Below are 16,153 nucleotides of genomic sequence, written 5' to 3' on the forward strand. Positions count from 1 at the left end.
AAGCCTGTGAGTGCTGTACTGCTATCTCTCTACAGAAAGCCTGTGTGTGCTGTACTGCTCTCTCTTTACAGAAAGCCTGTGAGTGCTGTATTGCTATCTCTCTCTCCAGAAAGCCTGTGAGTGCTGTACTGCTATCTCTCTCCAGAAAGCCTGTGAGTGCTGTACTGCTATCTCTCTCCAGAAAGCCTGTGAGTGCGGTACTGCTATCTCTCTCCAGAAAGCCTGTGAGTGCTGTATTGCTATCTCTCTCTCTCCAGAAAGCCTGTGAGTACTGTACTGCTATCTCTCTCCAGAAAGCCTGTAAGTGCTGTCCTGCTATCTCTCTACAGGAAGCCTGTGAGTGCTGTACTGCTAGCTCTCTCCAGAAAGCCTGTGAGTGCGGTACTGCTATCTCTCTCTCCAGAAAGCCTGTGAGTGCTGTACTGCAATCTCTCTCCAGAAAGCCTGTGAGTGCTGTACTGCTATCTCTCTCTCCAGAAAGCCTGTGAGTGCTGTACTGCAATCTCTCTCCAGAAAGCCTGTAAGTGCGGTACTGCTATCTCTCTCCAGAAAGCCTGTGAGTGCGGTACTGCTATCTCTCTCCAGAAAGCCTGTGAGTGCTGTACTGCAATCTCTCTCCAGAAAGCCTGTGAGTGCTGTACTGCTATCTCTCTTTCCAGAAAGCCTGTGAGTGCTGTACTGCAATCTCTCTCCAGAAAGCCTGTGAGTGCTGTACTGCTATCTCTCTTTCCAGAAAGCCTGTGAGTGCTGTACTGCAATCTCTCTCCAGAAAGCCTGTGAGTGCTGTACTGCTATCTCTCTACAGGAAGCCTGAGTGCTGTACTGCTATCTCTCTCCATAAAGCGTTTGAGTGCTGTACTGTTCTCTCTCCAGAAAGCCTGTGAGTGCTGTACTGCTATCTCTCTCCAGAAAGCCTGTGAGTGCTGTATTTCTGAAACTACAGAGGCAGGAATTGAAAGTACAAACTGAAATTAAGTTTGAAGACAGGAGGGACCAGTGAGGCTAGAGATGATCGTGCACTTGCCCAGGGTATGGTAACACTGTGCACATGAGCGATGAGAGGGATGGTGTGGGGGGGGGGGGGGGGGGGGGGGGGGGGGAGGTTTTCCAACTGTTACCAGGTGGGGGAGGGGAGGTGGGCGATTTTTCCTAGTCTGTCCACTGTCGTCAAAACACAAATGCTCCAACTGAACCGTTTCAACAATGTCAGCTTTCGAGGACACTTTGCAAAGAGCGATATCTCTTTCAAAGAGTTCAGTTGATACGTTACTCACAGCTTCCAGTCCGAGTAGAACCAATAAAGGGGCCGTTGTCATCCCGCCTTTAATCCATTCGTCCAATGAAACGGTGCCATTGCCATCATAATCAATCTCGCTCATCATCTCTTTTAGAATCTAAATGGAGCACAAATCAGTTTGAAAGTCAGATCCTCGACTCCGATCGGGAAAAACAATTTGGGGGGCGGGGGGGAGATGTGAAGGAGGGAATGTAAAAGTGGAAGAATGGGAGAGAAAAATGGTGGAAATGGCTCCAGCTCCAATGGAATTGCTGCTTTCAATATCTGGAATAAACACGGTTTTGTGGCGAGTGGTTTTAATACAAGTGTACCCATTCCTGACACGAGTGGAGGCAGGGGTTTTGACAAGCAGATTCATTGTTTTGTAACAATTAGTGAATGGGATTTGCTCGGTATCCACATGAAAGACTCACGGGTTCGAGTTCGGTCACGTCCCAGTCCAAATACTTTGCCACGTGCATCATCTGGGTAATAATCCGATCAACTTCCTGTGGGGCAGAAGGAGCGACACATCAGATCGTTACACTGCTGCAGGAAAGCAGCAAGTTGAAGTCTCTCGGGGCAATTTCACGCGGGGCGGCCGGAGAACCATTTTGGCACCTGTATTATTGTGAACATCTGAATTCGGAGCAGGAGGAGGCCATTCAGCCCCTCGAGTCTGCTCTGCCATTCAATAAGATAGTGTCTGATTTGATTGTAACCTCACCCCACATTCCTGTCCATCCCTCCTCCCCAGACAGTGCTGACGTTAATTCTGCGATTAACACATTCTGCTATTTTACTTTCAGACAGGGCTGACCTTTATTCTGCTATTAACACATTCTGCTATTTTACTTTCAGACAGTGCAGCTCTTTATTCTGCTATTAACACATTCTGTTATTTCACTTTCAGATGGGGCTGATCGTTATTCTGCTATTAACACATTCTGTTATTTTACTTTCAGACGGAGCTGATCGTTATTCTGCTATTAACACATTCTGTTATTTTACTTTCAGAAAGTGCTGAGCTTTATTCTGCTATTAACACATTCTGCTATTATACTTTCAGACAGGGCTGATCTTTATTCTGCTATTAACACATTCTGTTATTTTACTTTCAGACAGGGCTGATCTTTATTCTGCTATTAACACATTCTGCTATTTTACTTTCAGACAGTGCTGACCTTTATTCTGCTATTAACACATTCTGCTATTTTACTTTCAGACAGTGCTGACCTTTATTCTGCTATTAACACATTCTGCTATTTTACTTTCAGACAGTGCTGACCTTTATTCTGTTATTAACACATTCTGCTATTTTACTTTCAGACAGGGCTGATCTTTATTCTGCTATTAACACATTCTGCTATTTTACTTTCAGACAGTGCTGATCTTTATTCTGCTATTAACACATTCTGCTATTTTACTTTCAGACAGAGCTGATCTTTATTCTGCTATTAACACATTCTGCTATTTTACTTTCAGACAGTGCTGATCTTTATTCTGCTATTAACACATTCTGCTATTTCACTTTCAGATGGGGCTGATCGTTGTTCTGCTATTAACATATTCTGTTATTTTACTTTCAGACAGTGCTGATCTTTATTCTGCTATTAACACATTCTGCTATTTCACTTTCAGACAGTGCTGATCTTCATTCTGCTATTAACACATTCTGTTATTTTACTTTCAGATGGGGCTGATCGTTATTCTGCTATTAACACATTCTGCTATTTTACTTTCCACAGTGCTGATCTTTATTCTGTTATTAACACATTCTGCTATTTTACTTTCAGACAGGGCTGATCGTTATTCTGCTATTAACACATTTTGCTATTTTACTTTCCACAGTGCTGATCTTTATTCTGCTATTAACACTTTCTGCTATTTCACTTTCAGACAGTGCTGATCTTTACTCTGCTATTAACACATTCTGCTATTTTACATTCAGACAGTGCTGATCTTTATTCTGCTATTAACACATTCTGCTATTTTACTTCCAGACAGTACTGATCTTTATTCTGCTATTAACACATTCTGCTATCTTACGTTCAGGCAGTGCTGATCTTTATTCTGCTATTAACACATTCTGCTATTTTACTTTCAGACAGTGCTGACCTTTATTCTGCTATTAACACATTCTGCTATTTTACTTTCCACAGTGCTGATCTTTACTCTGCTATTAACACATTCTGCTATTTTACTTTCAGACAGTGCTGACCTTTATTCTGCTATGAACACATTCTGCTATTGTACTTTCAGACAGTGCTAATCTTTATTCTGCTATTAACACATTCTGCTATTTTACTTTCAGACAGTGCTGATCTTTATTCTGCTGTTAACACATTCTGCTATTTTACTTTCAGACAGGGCTGATCTTTATTCTGCTATTAACACATTGTTATTTTACTTTCACACAGTGCTGACCTTTATTCTGCTATTAACACATTCTGTTATTTTACTTTCAGACAGGACTGATCTTTATTCTGCTATTAACACATTCTGCTGTTTTACTTTCAGACAGGGCTGATCTTTATTCTGCTATTAACACATTCTGTTATTTTACTTTCCGACAGAGCTGATCTTTATTCTGCTATTAACACATTCTGTTATTTTACTTTCAGACAGTGCTGACCTTTATTCTGCTATGAACACATTCTGTTATTTTACTTTCAGACAGGGCTGATCTTTATTCTGGTATTAACACATTCTGCTATTTTACTTTCACACAGTGCTGATCTTTATTGTGCTATTAACACATTCTGCTATTTTACTTTCCGACAGAGCTGATCTTTATTCTGCTATTAACACATTCTGTTATTTTACTTTCAGACAGGGCTGACCTTTATTCTGCTATTAACACATTCTGTTATTTTACTTTCAGACAGGGCTGACCTTTATTCTGCTATTAACACATTCTGCTATTTTACTCTCACACTGTGATGACCTTTATTCTGCTATGTACACATTCTGTTATTTTACTTTCAGACAGGGCTGATCTTTATTCTGCTATTAACACATTCTGTTATTTTACTTTCAGACAGTGCAGATCTTTAATCTGCTATTCACACATTCTGCTATTTTACTTTCGGACAGGGCTGATCTTTATTCTGCTATTAACACATTCGGTTATTTTACTTTCAGCCAGTGCTGATCTTTATTCTGCTATTAACACGTTCTGCTATTTTACTTTCAGACAGGGCTGATCTTTATTCTGCTATTAACACATTCTGTTATTTTACTTTCAGACAGTGCTAATCTTTATTCTGCTATTAACACATTCTGCTATTTTACTTTCCACAGTGCTGATCTTTATTCTGCTATTAACACATTCTGCTTTTTTACATTCAGACAGTGCTGATCTTTATTCTGCTATTCACACATTCTGCTATTTTACTTTCAGACAGGGCTGATCTTTATTCTGCTATGTACACATTCTGTTATTTTACTTTCAGACAAGGCTGACCTTTATTCTGCTATTAACACATTCTGCTCTTTTACTTTCAGACAGTGCTGACCTTTATTCTACTATTAACACTTTCTGCTATTTTACTTTCTGAGGAAGGAGCAGCGCTCCGAAAGCTAGTGACATCGAAACAAACCTGTTGGACTTTAACCTGGTGTTGTAAGACTTCGTATTTTACTTTCGGACAGGGCTGACCTTTATTCTGCTATTAACACATTCTGTTATTTAACCTGTCTGTGACCTTTCCTTCATGTTCAAATTGAGACCTCCCTTTTTCCAACAGTAGAAGCCTCATGACATTTCCGCCTCTCTTCAGGTCTGTGGAAGTCAGATTCGGACTCAAATGGCCAGCTCCGCTTCTCTCTCCACAGATGCTGCGTTTATGCAGCATTTTCTGTTTTGATTTTGCCGGTGATTGGATGACCCTGGGGCAGAACGACATTGCAATGATTTTCCAAGCAGTGGTCAGTCAGTGAGATTCGGGAAGGGGGTAAGGAGCATGTTTCAGGACGTTGGCAGACGGTACTTCGTAACACTTGGCGGCATTGGCCATAACCCAGCGTGATTGCTAACAATTCCCAAATTCAGCATAGACACAACAAACAAAATATATTAGAGGTGTAAAATGTACAGATACTGCTGAGTGGACACAAACTCACCGAGCTATCCAGCAGTCCATTTGCATCGGTATCATACAACTTAAAGGTAACTATTAAGGAACAGAAAAATATGAAAAATATTAGGCTTGACTTTATTTCCTCCTCAAAATGAGACTTTGCTTCCATTTCAACATTGGCTCCCAGTTTCCACTGACTCTTTGGCTCTCTGTGTGAATTTACCCCCTCAGTTTTCGATCCCACTCCAAATCCCTCTTGTCATCCATATTCTCTTTTCCATTAACTCTCAGGACTGGAGGCTTTTGCCGACTCTATTCCAGCAACCTGCCATTTTGTTCATAATTCCACTCAACGGTGGCCATTATTCCTCACTACTCCAGGGGTGGCACGGTGGCACAGTGGTTAGCACTGCTGCCTCACAACACCAGCGACCCGGGTTCGATCCTGGTCTTGGATGACTGTCTGTGTGGACTTTGCACGTTCTCCCCGTGACTGCGTGGGTTTCCTCCGGGTGCTCCGGTTTCCTCGAACAGTCCAAAGATGTGCAGGTTAGGTGGATTGGCCGTGCTAAATTGTCCCTTAGTGTCCAAAGATGTGCAGGTTAGGTGGATTGGCCTCGATAAATTGTCCCTTAGTGTCCAAAGATGTGCAGGTTAGGTGGATTGGCCATGATAAATTTCCCTTAGTGTCCAAAGATGTGCAGGTTAGGTGGATTGGCCATGATAAATTGTCCCTTAGTGTCCAAAGATGTGCAGGTTAGGTGGATTGGCCATGATAAATTGTCCCTTAGTGTCCAAAGATGTGCAGGTTAGGTGGATTGGCCATGATAAATTTCCCTTAGTGTCCAAAGATGTGCAGGTTAGGTGGATTGGCCATGATAAATTGTCCCTTAGTGTCCAAAGATGTGCAGGTTAGGTGGATTGGCCATGCTAAATTGTCCCTTAGTGTCCAAAGATGTGCAGGTTAGGTGGATTGGCCGTGTTAAATTGTCCCTTAGTGCCCAAAGATGTGCAGGTTAGGTGGATTGGCCATGATAAATTTCCCTTAGTGTCCAAAGATGTGCAGGTTAGGTGGATTGGCCGTGTTAAATTGTCCCTTAGTGTCCAAAGATGTACAGGTTAGGTGGATTGGCCATGTTAAATTGTCCCTTAGTGTCCAAAGATGTGCAGGTTAGGTGGATTGGCCATGTTAAATTGTCCTTTAGTGTCCAAAGATGTGCAGGTTAGGTGGATTGGCCATGTTAAATTGTCCCTTAGTGTCCAAAGATGTGCAGGTTAGGTGGATTGGCTATGTTAAATTGTCCCTTAATGTCCAAAGATGTGCAGGTCAGGTGGATTGGCCATGTTAAATTGTCCCTTAGTGTCCAAAGATGTGCGGGTGAGGTGGATTGGCCATGTTAAATTGTCCCGTAGTGTCCAAAGATGTGCAGGTTAGGTGGGGTTATGGGGGAGTGGGCCTGGGTAGGGTACACTTTCAGAGGGTCAGTGCAGACTTGATGGGCCGAATGACCTCCTTCTGCACTCGAGGGAATCTATGATTAGTGTGGGACTAGAGCAGTGATGGGTAACCCCGGCCAGTGAGTGGGCCACGAGTGACCCTCCTTCATCTCACTGGGCCACAAGATTGAAATCAGGTTTGTTCACTAATCGTGATATAGAACAGACAACAGTCCAGCACAGTACAGGCCCTTCAGCCCACGATGTTGTGCCGACCATTTATCCTAATCTAAGATCAACCTAACCTCCACCCCTTCAATTTACTGCTGTCCATGTACCTGTCCAAGAGTCGCTTAAATGTCCCGAATGACTCTGACTCCACCACCTCTGCTGGCCGTGCATTCCACACACCCACCACTCTCTGTGTAAAGAACCTCTGACATCTCCCCTATACCTTCCTCCAATCACCTTAAAATTATGTCCCCTCGTGACAGCCATTTCCACCCTGGGGAAAAGTCTCTGGCTATCCACTCTATCCATGCCTCTCATCACCTTGTACACCTCTATCAAGTCACCTCTCTGCCTTCTTCACTCCAGTGAGAAAAGCCCTAGCTCCCTCAACCTTTCTTCATAAGGCATGCCCTCCAGTCCAGGCAGCATCCTGGTAAATCTCCTCTGTACCCTCTCCAAAGCATCCACATCCTTCCTATAATGAGGCGACCAGAACTGGACACAATATTCCAAGTGTGGTCTAACTAGAGTTTTATAAAGCTGCAGCAAAACCTCGCGGCTCTTAAACTCAATCCCCCTGTTAACGAAAGCCAACACACCATACGCCTTCTTAACAACCCTATCAACCTGGGTGGCAACTTTGAGGGATCTATGTACGTGGACCCCAAGATCCCTCTGTTCCTGCACACTTCCAAGAATCCTGCCTTTAACCATGTTTTCAGCATTCAAATTCGAGATTCCAAAATGAATCACTTCACATTTATCTAGGTTGAACTCCATCTGCCACTTCTCAGCCCAGCTCTGTGACCTCATGAATAAGATTAAATACATTTAATACACGCCGAATATTTCATAACGAGTTATAGAAAATGCTTCATCATTTATATATTAATAGAACCCTCATCAACTTCAAATGGTGAAAACAATAGAAATATTTCCACTTTGGACACAGAGCACGGCTCTCACACTCAATGTTGTGAGCAATCAGCACACACCTCACTTCACTTGTCCTCGCTGGTGAATCACTTCAGTCACACCGGTAGCAAAAACCAAGTGATACTCATCATTCGAACGTCTCGGTGTCTTTCATGGAATAATCTTCGACCTTTATTTGGAAGCAGTGGAAATTCAGCCTTCATAGGGCGAGGAGGTTTATACGCTCAGCAGTAAGCTTGACAGAAACACCATCCGCTACACCCGGGGCAGACATCGAGGGCTGGATTCGCCATTCCTGGGTCTACGTGCTAACGCCAACGGAGGGTCCGTGGAGTTCCATCAGAAACACCGGCACCAAACCCGCACCGATTCCGCTAAGGGGTTAGCTCCAGCACCACGTGGAACACCCGCAGAAGACATGGAAACCGGTGCGGGAAATCGCTGGATCCGTGATGGACACGGGCAGGGCATATACTATACACCCCCCACACACCGGTCGCGCCCAAAGGCACCGGTTGTGCTGGACCGTGTCCCTGTCCACCACAACCCCACAGCCCACCTCCTGGCCGGCCACCCCCCCCCCCCCCCCGGCTAGCGGCATGGCTCTCAGCGATGTGTGGCGGTGCTGGACATGTGTGCACGCCCTCTCTCTCTCCCCGCAGCCACCACGCCAGATTCACGACCATCGAGAGCACACGTGGACTGCGCCGTCGGGAACTCGGCCTATCCGAGGCGCAGCATCGCAGGCGGGCCCGCGAATGAGATGCAAACGTGGTTGCAACTACTTGCGGTGTGCGCCGCGATGACGCCGTTCTCGAGGGGGTGGAGCATCATGCTTCTGCGGCAAACTGGCACCCGCCGCAATTTCGCCATCGGGAGCTATTGTCCGCTCCATCGCCGTTCCCGATTTTGGCGTCAGGCAACGGAGAATCCCGCCTGAATTTATGAATCTCGGAGCTCATTGCGAAGTTAGGTCAGAGACAAAGGATCCAGAAGACACAGCAGCATTCAGCGACCATCGCCACGACAACTTACTGGACCTGAACTGGCTCTTCGTAGAGACGGATGAGGAAGAATCTTTCGCAGTGCTGAATAATCTCTTGGAGTTTGAGCTCCTAGCAAGGCTGAGAGAGATGATCCCTCTTTAACGTTCTAAAACCAACTGCCTCTAGCAGAGCGATGAGAGCTGTCCTCTCTCAATACCTATTTCCAACTGCAATCAAATTACCCAAACTAAAACTTAAAAAAGCTTCTCTACCTTACAAGGCCCCAGTTGCTAAGCAACCACTGCTGGTTTATTTACCCTTCACGCGGTAGCCCTCTCTAAGCACAATAGAACCACAGTTGGAATATAACCAACCGCCACACATACCGTTGTCTAGCATGAATCTAACTACAGGTTTTATCCTTCCAGACACAGAAACATTAAAGTAAACTCACTTAAAACCACACCTTATTTCTAATATTTACCAAATACAAGTATAAATCCCTGAAAACTCCATTTGTTTCCTCACAATTGTAACACAGCTATTTGAAAATTCTTTATTAGTTGATAGGAAATTCTTAATCTGCCTTGGCAGGATGTCAGCTCCAGATCTCTGGATTACTCAATGCAGTAACATCCCAGCGCTGTCCCTTCACTGAATAAATACGCCCGGAGTAAGCTTCGAGATTTGCTCTTCTGATGGAGTTGGTATCTTTCCAAAATACTCTTTCATCCATTCCAGAACTCACATTTGAGTTTATCTTCAGGCTGACCCCCCTCCAGGAAGGATAGGTAACAGACAACATCCTTCACAAAGACCACGTCAGGCACATTCGCATCAATTGTATTGGAGATTTCATTGTCTACAGAAAGAAAAGAAATCATTAGTCACATTTTACATCAAAGGTCACAGAAAGGGTCAGCTCGTGAACAGAGGCAGTTCCACATCATCAGCAGGGAGAAACTGAGGATTACAGCAGATAGACACAGAGCGAGAGCGGGAGAGAGGGAGCCAGAGAGAGGGAGCCACAGTGAGAGAGCGAGAGCGGGACTGCGAGCGTGGGACCGGGAGCGCGGGACCGGGAGCGCTGGACCGAGAGCCCGGGACCGAGAGCCTGGGACCGAGAGCCCGGGACCGAGAGCCCGGGACCGAGAGCCCGGGACCGAGAGCCCGGGACCGAGAGCCCGGGACCGAGAGCCCGGGACCGAGAGCCCGGGACCGGGAGCCCGGGACCGGGAGCCCGGGACCGAGAGCCCGGGACCGAGAGCCCGGGACCGAGAGCCCGGGACCGAGAGCCCGGGACCGGGAGCCCGGGACCGAGAGCCCGGGACCGAGAGCCCGGGACCGAGAGCCCGGGACCGGGAGCCCGGGACCGAGAGCCCGGGACCGAGAACGCGGGACCGAGAGCCCGGGACCGAGAACGCGAGAGCGCGAGACTGAGAGTCACTCAGCTGCTGACCTCATTGCAGCCTTCGTTCAAACATGGACACAAGAGCTGAATGCCAGAGGTGAGGTGAGAGTGACTGCCCTCGACATCAAGGCAGCATTTGACCGAGTGTGGCATCAAGGAGCCCCAGCTAAACTGGAGCCAATGGGAATCGGGGAAAACTCTCCGCTGGTTTTCCGGCACAAAGGAAGGTGGTTGTGGTGGTTGGAGGTCAATCATCTCAGCTCCAGGACATCACTGCAGGAGTTCCTCAGGGTCGTGTCCTCGGCCCAACCATCTTCAGCTGCTTCATCAATGACCTCCCTTCCATCAGAAGGTCAGAGTGGGGATGTTTGCAGATGACTGCACAATGTTCAGCACCATTCGCCACTCCTCAGATACTGAAGCAGTCCCTGTCCAAATGCAGCAAGACCTGGACAATATCCAGGCTTGGGCTGACAAGTGGCAAGTTACATTCACACCACACAAGTGCCCAGCAATGACCATCTCCTACAAGAGAGGATTTAACCATCGCCCCTTGACAATCACTGACATTACCATCTCTGAATCCCACACAATCCACATCCTGGGGGTTACCATTGGTCAGAAACTGAACTGGACCCAGACACATTAATACTGTGGCTACCAGAGCAGATCAGAGGCTGGGAATCCTGCGATGAGTAACTCACCTCCTGACCCCCCCCCCCCCCCCCCAAAGCCTGTCCACCATCTACAAGGCACAAGTCAGGAGTGTGATGGAATACTCTCCACTTGCCTGGATGAGCGCAGCTCCAACAACACTTGAGAAGCTCGACACCATCCAGGACAAAGCAGCCGCTCGATTGGCTCCCCGTCCACAAACATTCAACCAAGCAGTGGCAGCCGTATGTGCCATCTACAAGATGCACTGCAGGAACTCACCAAGGCTCCTTAGACAGCACCTTCCAAACCTCCGACCACTACCATCGAGAAGGACAAGGGCAGCAGATACCTGGGAACCCCACCACCTGGAGGTTCCCCTCCAAGTCACTCACCATCCTGACTGGGAAATATATCGCCGTTCCTTCACTGTCGCTGGGGCAACATCCTGCAACTCCCTCCCTAACAGCACGGTGGGTGTACCTACACCACATGGACTGCAGCGGTTCAAGAAGGCAGCTCACCCCCACCTTCTCCAGGGGCAATTAGGGATGGGCAATAAATGCTGGGCCTGTCCAGCGACGCCCACATCCCATCAATTAATTTTAAAAATAAAGACAGTTCCAATTTGGGGGTATCCCAGCTGGACGGTGACTAATTGAGGGCTCCCACCCAGAGGAGCACGCTCTGGGGGAACCTCACCTGGGGTTGGGGAGCAGTGAGAGAGAGTGAGCAAGACAGAGAGAGAGAGAGACACACAGCTGGATGGCTCGACAGTTTGGACAAAGAGAAAGAGGAAGATAGAGAGAACGAGGTATACAATCCGAACAAAAAAAGAAAGGGAGAGAGAGGTACAGTTTGGATAAAGGGAGAGTGACAGAGAGAGAGAGAGAGAGAGAGATACACAGTTTGGACAGAGAGATTATCTCAAAATGCTATCCCACAGGATTATCGCTCGTGTTCTCCCGTGGGATTGGTGGATGAAAATGTGAGGCATTTGAGAGATGTGAGGGAGGGGTGGTGTGAAAGAATAGAGCTGGTGTTCAGCATGGCTGAAAGCATACAGTTGTGAGGCCTAACAGTCACACTGTCAGGTCTGCCCTGGATTTCGATGGGCTCTCTCTCACCTTTCTCGCTGGGCTTTGCTTGAAAGGATCTGAAGAGGTGCTGACAGAATTGATTTGGAATGTCGTCCATGTCCAGGTAGATCTTCATCAGTGTTTGAAACCCTTCAAAATCGATATGCTGCAAGGAAAGCAGAGGGAAATCTGTGGGAACAGGGCAAATCTGCACACTTCAAATTAAAAGTCACCTGATCCATCAGGACCCATATAGGTGGCAAAATCGAATCCTGCTTCAAAGGAGAGACTCATCCATCAGGATTCTTTGATTGGATTGATAAAAGGGTGACGCTGTTCCGAATGCAACTTCAGTGCCTTCTCACTGAGCGCCAATGAATTGTGGGCAGTCTTATTGCCCTTACCCCTTGCCAGGGCACAGATTCCACAACCAATCTCACCCTGTCCTCGCCCAACGCATTTCAAAATGTTTCTTTGACGGCAGTAAAGCACCTCAACAGCAAAACATGATGTATGTCGAGACCTGAATATTATTGCGCTCTCCGTGACGGCCATTTTGAAACTTTTTTAATGCTCTTGCAGATTATTTTCCGAATAAAGGATATTTTTCTCAAAGACTTATCGAGTCGAAGCAACAGAAAAACTCCCTTGCCAAATGAAAATGAAAATCACTTATTGTCACAAGTAGGCTTCAATGAAGTTACTGTGAAAAGCCCCTAGTCGCCACATTCCAGCGCCTGTTCGGGGAGGCTGGTACGGGAATTGAACCGTGCTGTTGGCCTGCCTTGGTCTGCTTTCAAAGCCAGCGATTTAGCCCTGTGCTAAACAGCCCCTGTTTTGGGAAGTGGTCAGAGATTCGACTCTTCCTCAGGCGTTATGTCGAGCTAAGACTTGCCTGGAGGAGGGGGTGCTGGTATCACTGGATCCTGCCCCGTTCAAAAGGGGCTGTCCAGTTCTGGAGGATTAGAGAGGGTGCATCGTCGGACTGCCCCAGTCCTGACAGGTGCCTTGTGGGCTACACCGCATTTGGGAATAACCCTGATCCAGGGATTGGAGGCAGGGCAGTTACCCACTGAGTGATTGGGGCACAGCACTGGCTGTGTGCTTGGCAGGGGCGTTTTCACCCACTCTGTCGCTGGCCCAGCGGGATTGGAGGGACAGTCTCACCTGCTCGGTGCTGTACTTGCATAGTTGACCATTCCCTTCAAACTCGCCCAGAACATCCTTCACCTTCTTTGTCGAATCTGGAAGGGGAAGAAAGCATTTTCTATTGTAATTAGAAGCAAAAGTGTTTCAAGGAGATTTTCAGGAACATTTAAAGGAGATTTTCATGAACGTTTGGCGGGAGAGGAGCGCCGGGGGAGAACATAACCTGCCAACTATTTTGATGAACACAAATAACCAAATAGACTAAATCAAACGAACTGAGGGACAAATTAAAGGGACAGTCCCTGAACTGCCTTAAAGAAAAAGCAAATCACAAATGAGACTTAAAACATCAAACCAATATGTGATTAGCCGGGTCAATAATTGCCAACCAATGTTCCTAGCTCCAGTACTCCCACGTGCAAATGACTGATCAGAAAACAGTGACTGGGCTTGATTGACTGTTTTTCAGGCTAAGTGTCGACCCCGGCGTGGGAACAGTGGCGTTTTATGATGGCAAAATTGGCGGTGCCCCCTCACCGATCCTGCGAGCAGTGAGGGGCGAGCAGCTGTGCCACTCCCGGCTCCCACGATGTAAACGGCGGGTTAATTGCCGGGTGGGAGGCCACGCAGGGGCACGGCGACAACCTGCAGGGGTCGCGCGGTACAACATGGCGCCGGCCTTGCGCGGCACTAACCTGCCAGATAGTGCCCCCCTGGCCACCCGTCACCAGTCCCCACAGCCCTCGCGGAAGCCCCCCCCCCCCGCTCCCCAGCCAGCAGCATGGCTCCCGCGTTGGACACAAGTCGGGAACCTGGCCCATCGGGGGAGGGCCTTCAGGTGACGCGCCAACGCCGTGCGACGCGATGACGCCTTTTCAGAGGGGGCGGAGCATAGAAAACCAGCGTCAAACTAGCGCCGCCCCCCCGATGACAAAATCAGCCTCAGGGAACGGTGAACCCCGCCCCCTTATCTGTCCCCGTGCTCCCTCTCACCTCTTAACACACTCGTTAAAACCTCCCTCAGTGGAACTGTCGGATTTTACTCAATATGGAAATATAGAAAACAGGAGCAGGAGGCCATTCGGCCCTTCGAGCCTGCCCCACCATTCATTCAGATCACGGCAGATCATCCGACTCCGTAACCTAATCCCGCTTTCCCCCAGACCCTCTGATCCCTTCGCCCCAAGACTATATCGACTGCTTCTTGAAAACATACATTTTGGCCTCAACTACTTCCTGTGGAATTCCACAGGCCGACCACTCTCTGGGTAAACACATTTCTCCTGATCTCCGTCCTAAACAGTCTATCCCAAACCGTCAGACTGTGACCCTGCTTCGCACACCCCCACCACCGGGACAAACTTCTGTGAAACGCCTGTTGACTCTGCGAGGGTCAGTACTGAGGGAGTGTCGCACTGTCAGAGGGTCAGTACTGAGGGAGTGCCGCACTGTCAGAGGGACAGTACTGAGGGAGTGCCGCACTGTCAGAGGGACAGTACTGAGGGAGTGCCGCACTGTCAGAGGGACAGTACTGAGGGAGTGTCGCACTGTCAGAGGGTCAGTACTGAGGGAGTGCTGCACTGTCAGAGGGTCAGTGCTGAGGGAGTGCCGCACTGTCAGAGGGTCAGTACTGAGGGAGTGCCGCACTGTCAGAGGGCCAGTGCTGAGGGAGTGCTGCACTGTCAGAAGGTCAGCACTGAGGGAGTGCTGCACTGTCAGAGGGTCAGTACTGAGGGAGTGCTGCACTGTCAGAGGGTCAGTACTGAGGGAGTGCTGCACTGTCAGAGGGTCAGTACTGAGGGAGTGCTGCACTGTCAGAAGGTCAGTACTGAGGGAGTGCTGCACTGTCAGAGGGTCAGTACTGAGGGAGTGCTGCACTGTCAGAGGGTCAGTGTTGAGGGAGTGCTGCACTGTCAGAAGGTCAGTACTGAGGGAGTGCCGCACTGTCAGATGGTCAGTACTGATGGAGTGCCGCACTGTCAGAGGGTCAGCACTGAGGGAGTGCCGCACTGTCAGAGGGTCAGCACTGAGGGAGTGCCGCACTGTCAGAGGGTCAGCACTGAGGGAGTGCCGCACTGTCAGAGGGTCAGTACTGAGGGAGTGCTGCACTGTCAGAGGGTCAGTACTGAGGGAGTGCCGCACTGTCAGAGGGTCAGTACTGAGGGAGTGCCGCACTGTCAGAGGGTCAGTACTGAGGGAGTGCCGCACTGTCAGAGGGTCAGTACTGAGGGAGCGCCGCACAGTCAGAGGGTCAGTACTGAGGGAGAGCCGCACTGTCACAGGTCAGTACTGAGGGAGAGCAGCACTGTCAGCGGGTCAGTACTGAGGGAGTGCCGCACTGTCAGAGGTCAGTACTGAGGGAGAGCAGCACTGTCAGCGGGTCAGTACTGAGGGAGTGCCGCACTGTCAGAGGGTCAGTACTGAGGGAGAGCTGCACTGTCAGAGGGTCAGTACTGAGGGACTGCTGCACTGTCAGAGGGTCAGGACTGAGTGAGTGCCGCAATGTCAGATGGTCAGTACTGAGGGAGTGCTGCACTGTCAGAGGGTCAGTACGGAGGGAGTGCCGCACTGTCAGAGGGTCAGTACTGAGGGAGTGCCGCACTGTCAGAGGGTCAGTAGTGAGGGAGTGCCGCACTGTCAGAGGGTCAGTACTGAGGGAGTGCTGCACTGTCAGAGGGTCAGTACTGAGGGAGTGCCGCACTGTCAGAGGGTCAGTACTGAGGGAGTGCCGCACTGTCAGAGGGTCAGTACTGAGGGAGTGCCGCACTGTCAGAGGGTCAGTACTGAGGGAGCGCCGCACAGTCAGAGGGTCAGTACTGAGGGAGAGCCGCACTGTCAGAGGTCAGTACTGAGGGAGAGCAGCACTGTCAGCGGGTCAGTACTGAGGGAGAGCAGCACTGTCAGAGGGTCAG

The 16,153-nt window shown here is 48.6% G+C and overlaps 1 protein-coding gene across 9 annotated transcripts in view; it reads right to left on the reverse strand.

Annotated features, from left to right (window-relative positions):
* The window catches only part of dgkaa (diacylglycerol kinase, alpha a), a 237,164-nt gene that overhangs the window by 69,292 nt on the left and 151,719 nt on the right, over positions 1 to 16,153 (reverse strand). For all 9 annotated transcript variants that reach the window (XM_072494037.1, XM_072494038.1, XM_072494045.1 and 6 more), the window contains 6 exons: positions 13,260 to 13,336; positions 12,141 to 12,258; positions 9,697 to 9,810; positions 5,402 to 5,451; positions 1,711 to 1,785; positions 1,275 to 1,394 (listed from right to left, as the gene is read on the reverse strand). In XM_072494037.1, the coding sequence (XP_072350138.1) occupies positions 1,275 to 1,394; positions 1,711 to 1,785; positions 5,402 to 5,451; positions 9,697 to 9,810; positions 12,141 to 12,258; positions 13,260 to 13,336 (554 nt within the window). The remainder of the gene's footprint in view (positions 1 to 1,274; positions 1,395 to 1,710; positions 1,786 to 5,401; positions 5,452 to 9,696; positions 9,811 to 12,140; positions 12,259 to 13,259; positions 13,337 to 16,153) is intronic.

This window comes from Scyliorhinus torazame, chromosome X (genome assembly GCF_047496885.1).
Source record: "Scyliorhinus torazame isolate Kashiwa2021f chromosome X, sScyTor2.1, whole genome shotgun sequence".
Lineage (NCBI taxonomy): Eukaryota > Metazoa > Chordata > Chondrichthyes > Carcharhiniformes > Scyliorhinidae > Scyliorhinus > Scyliorhinus torazame.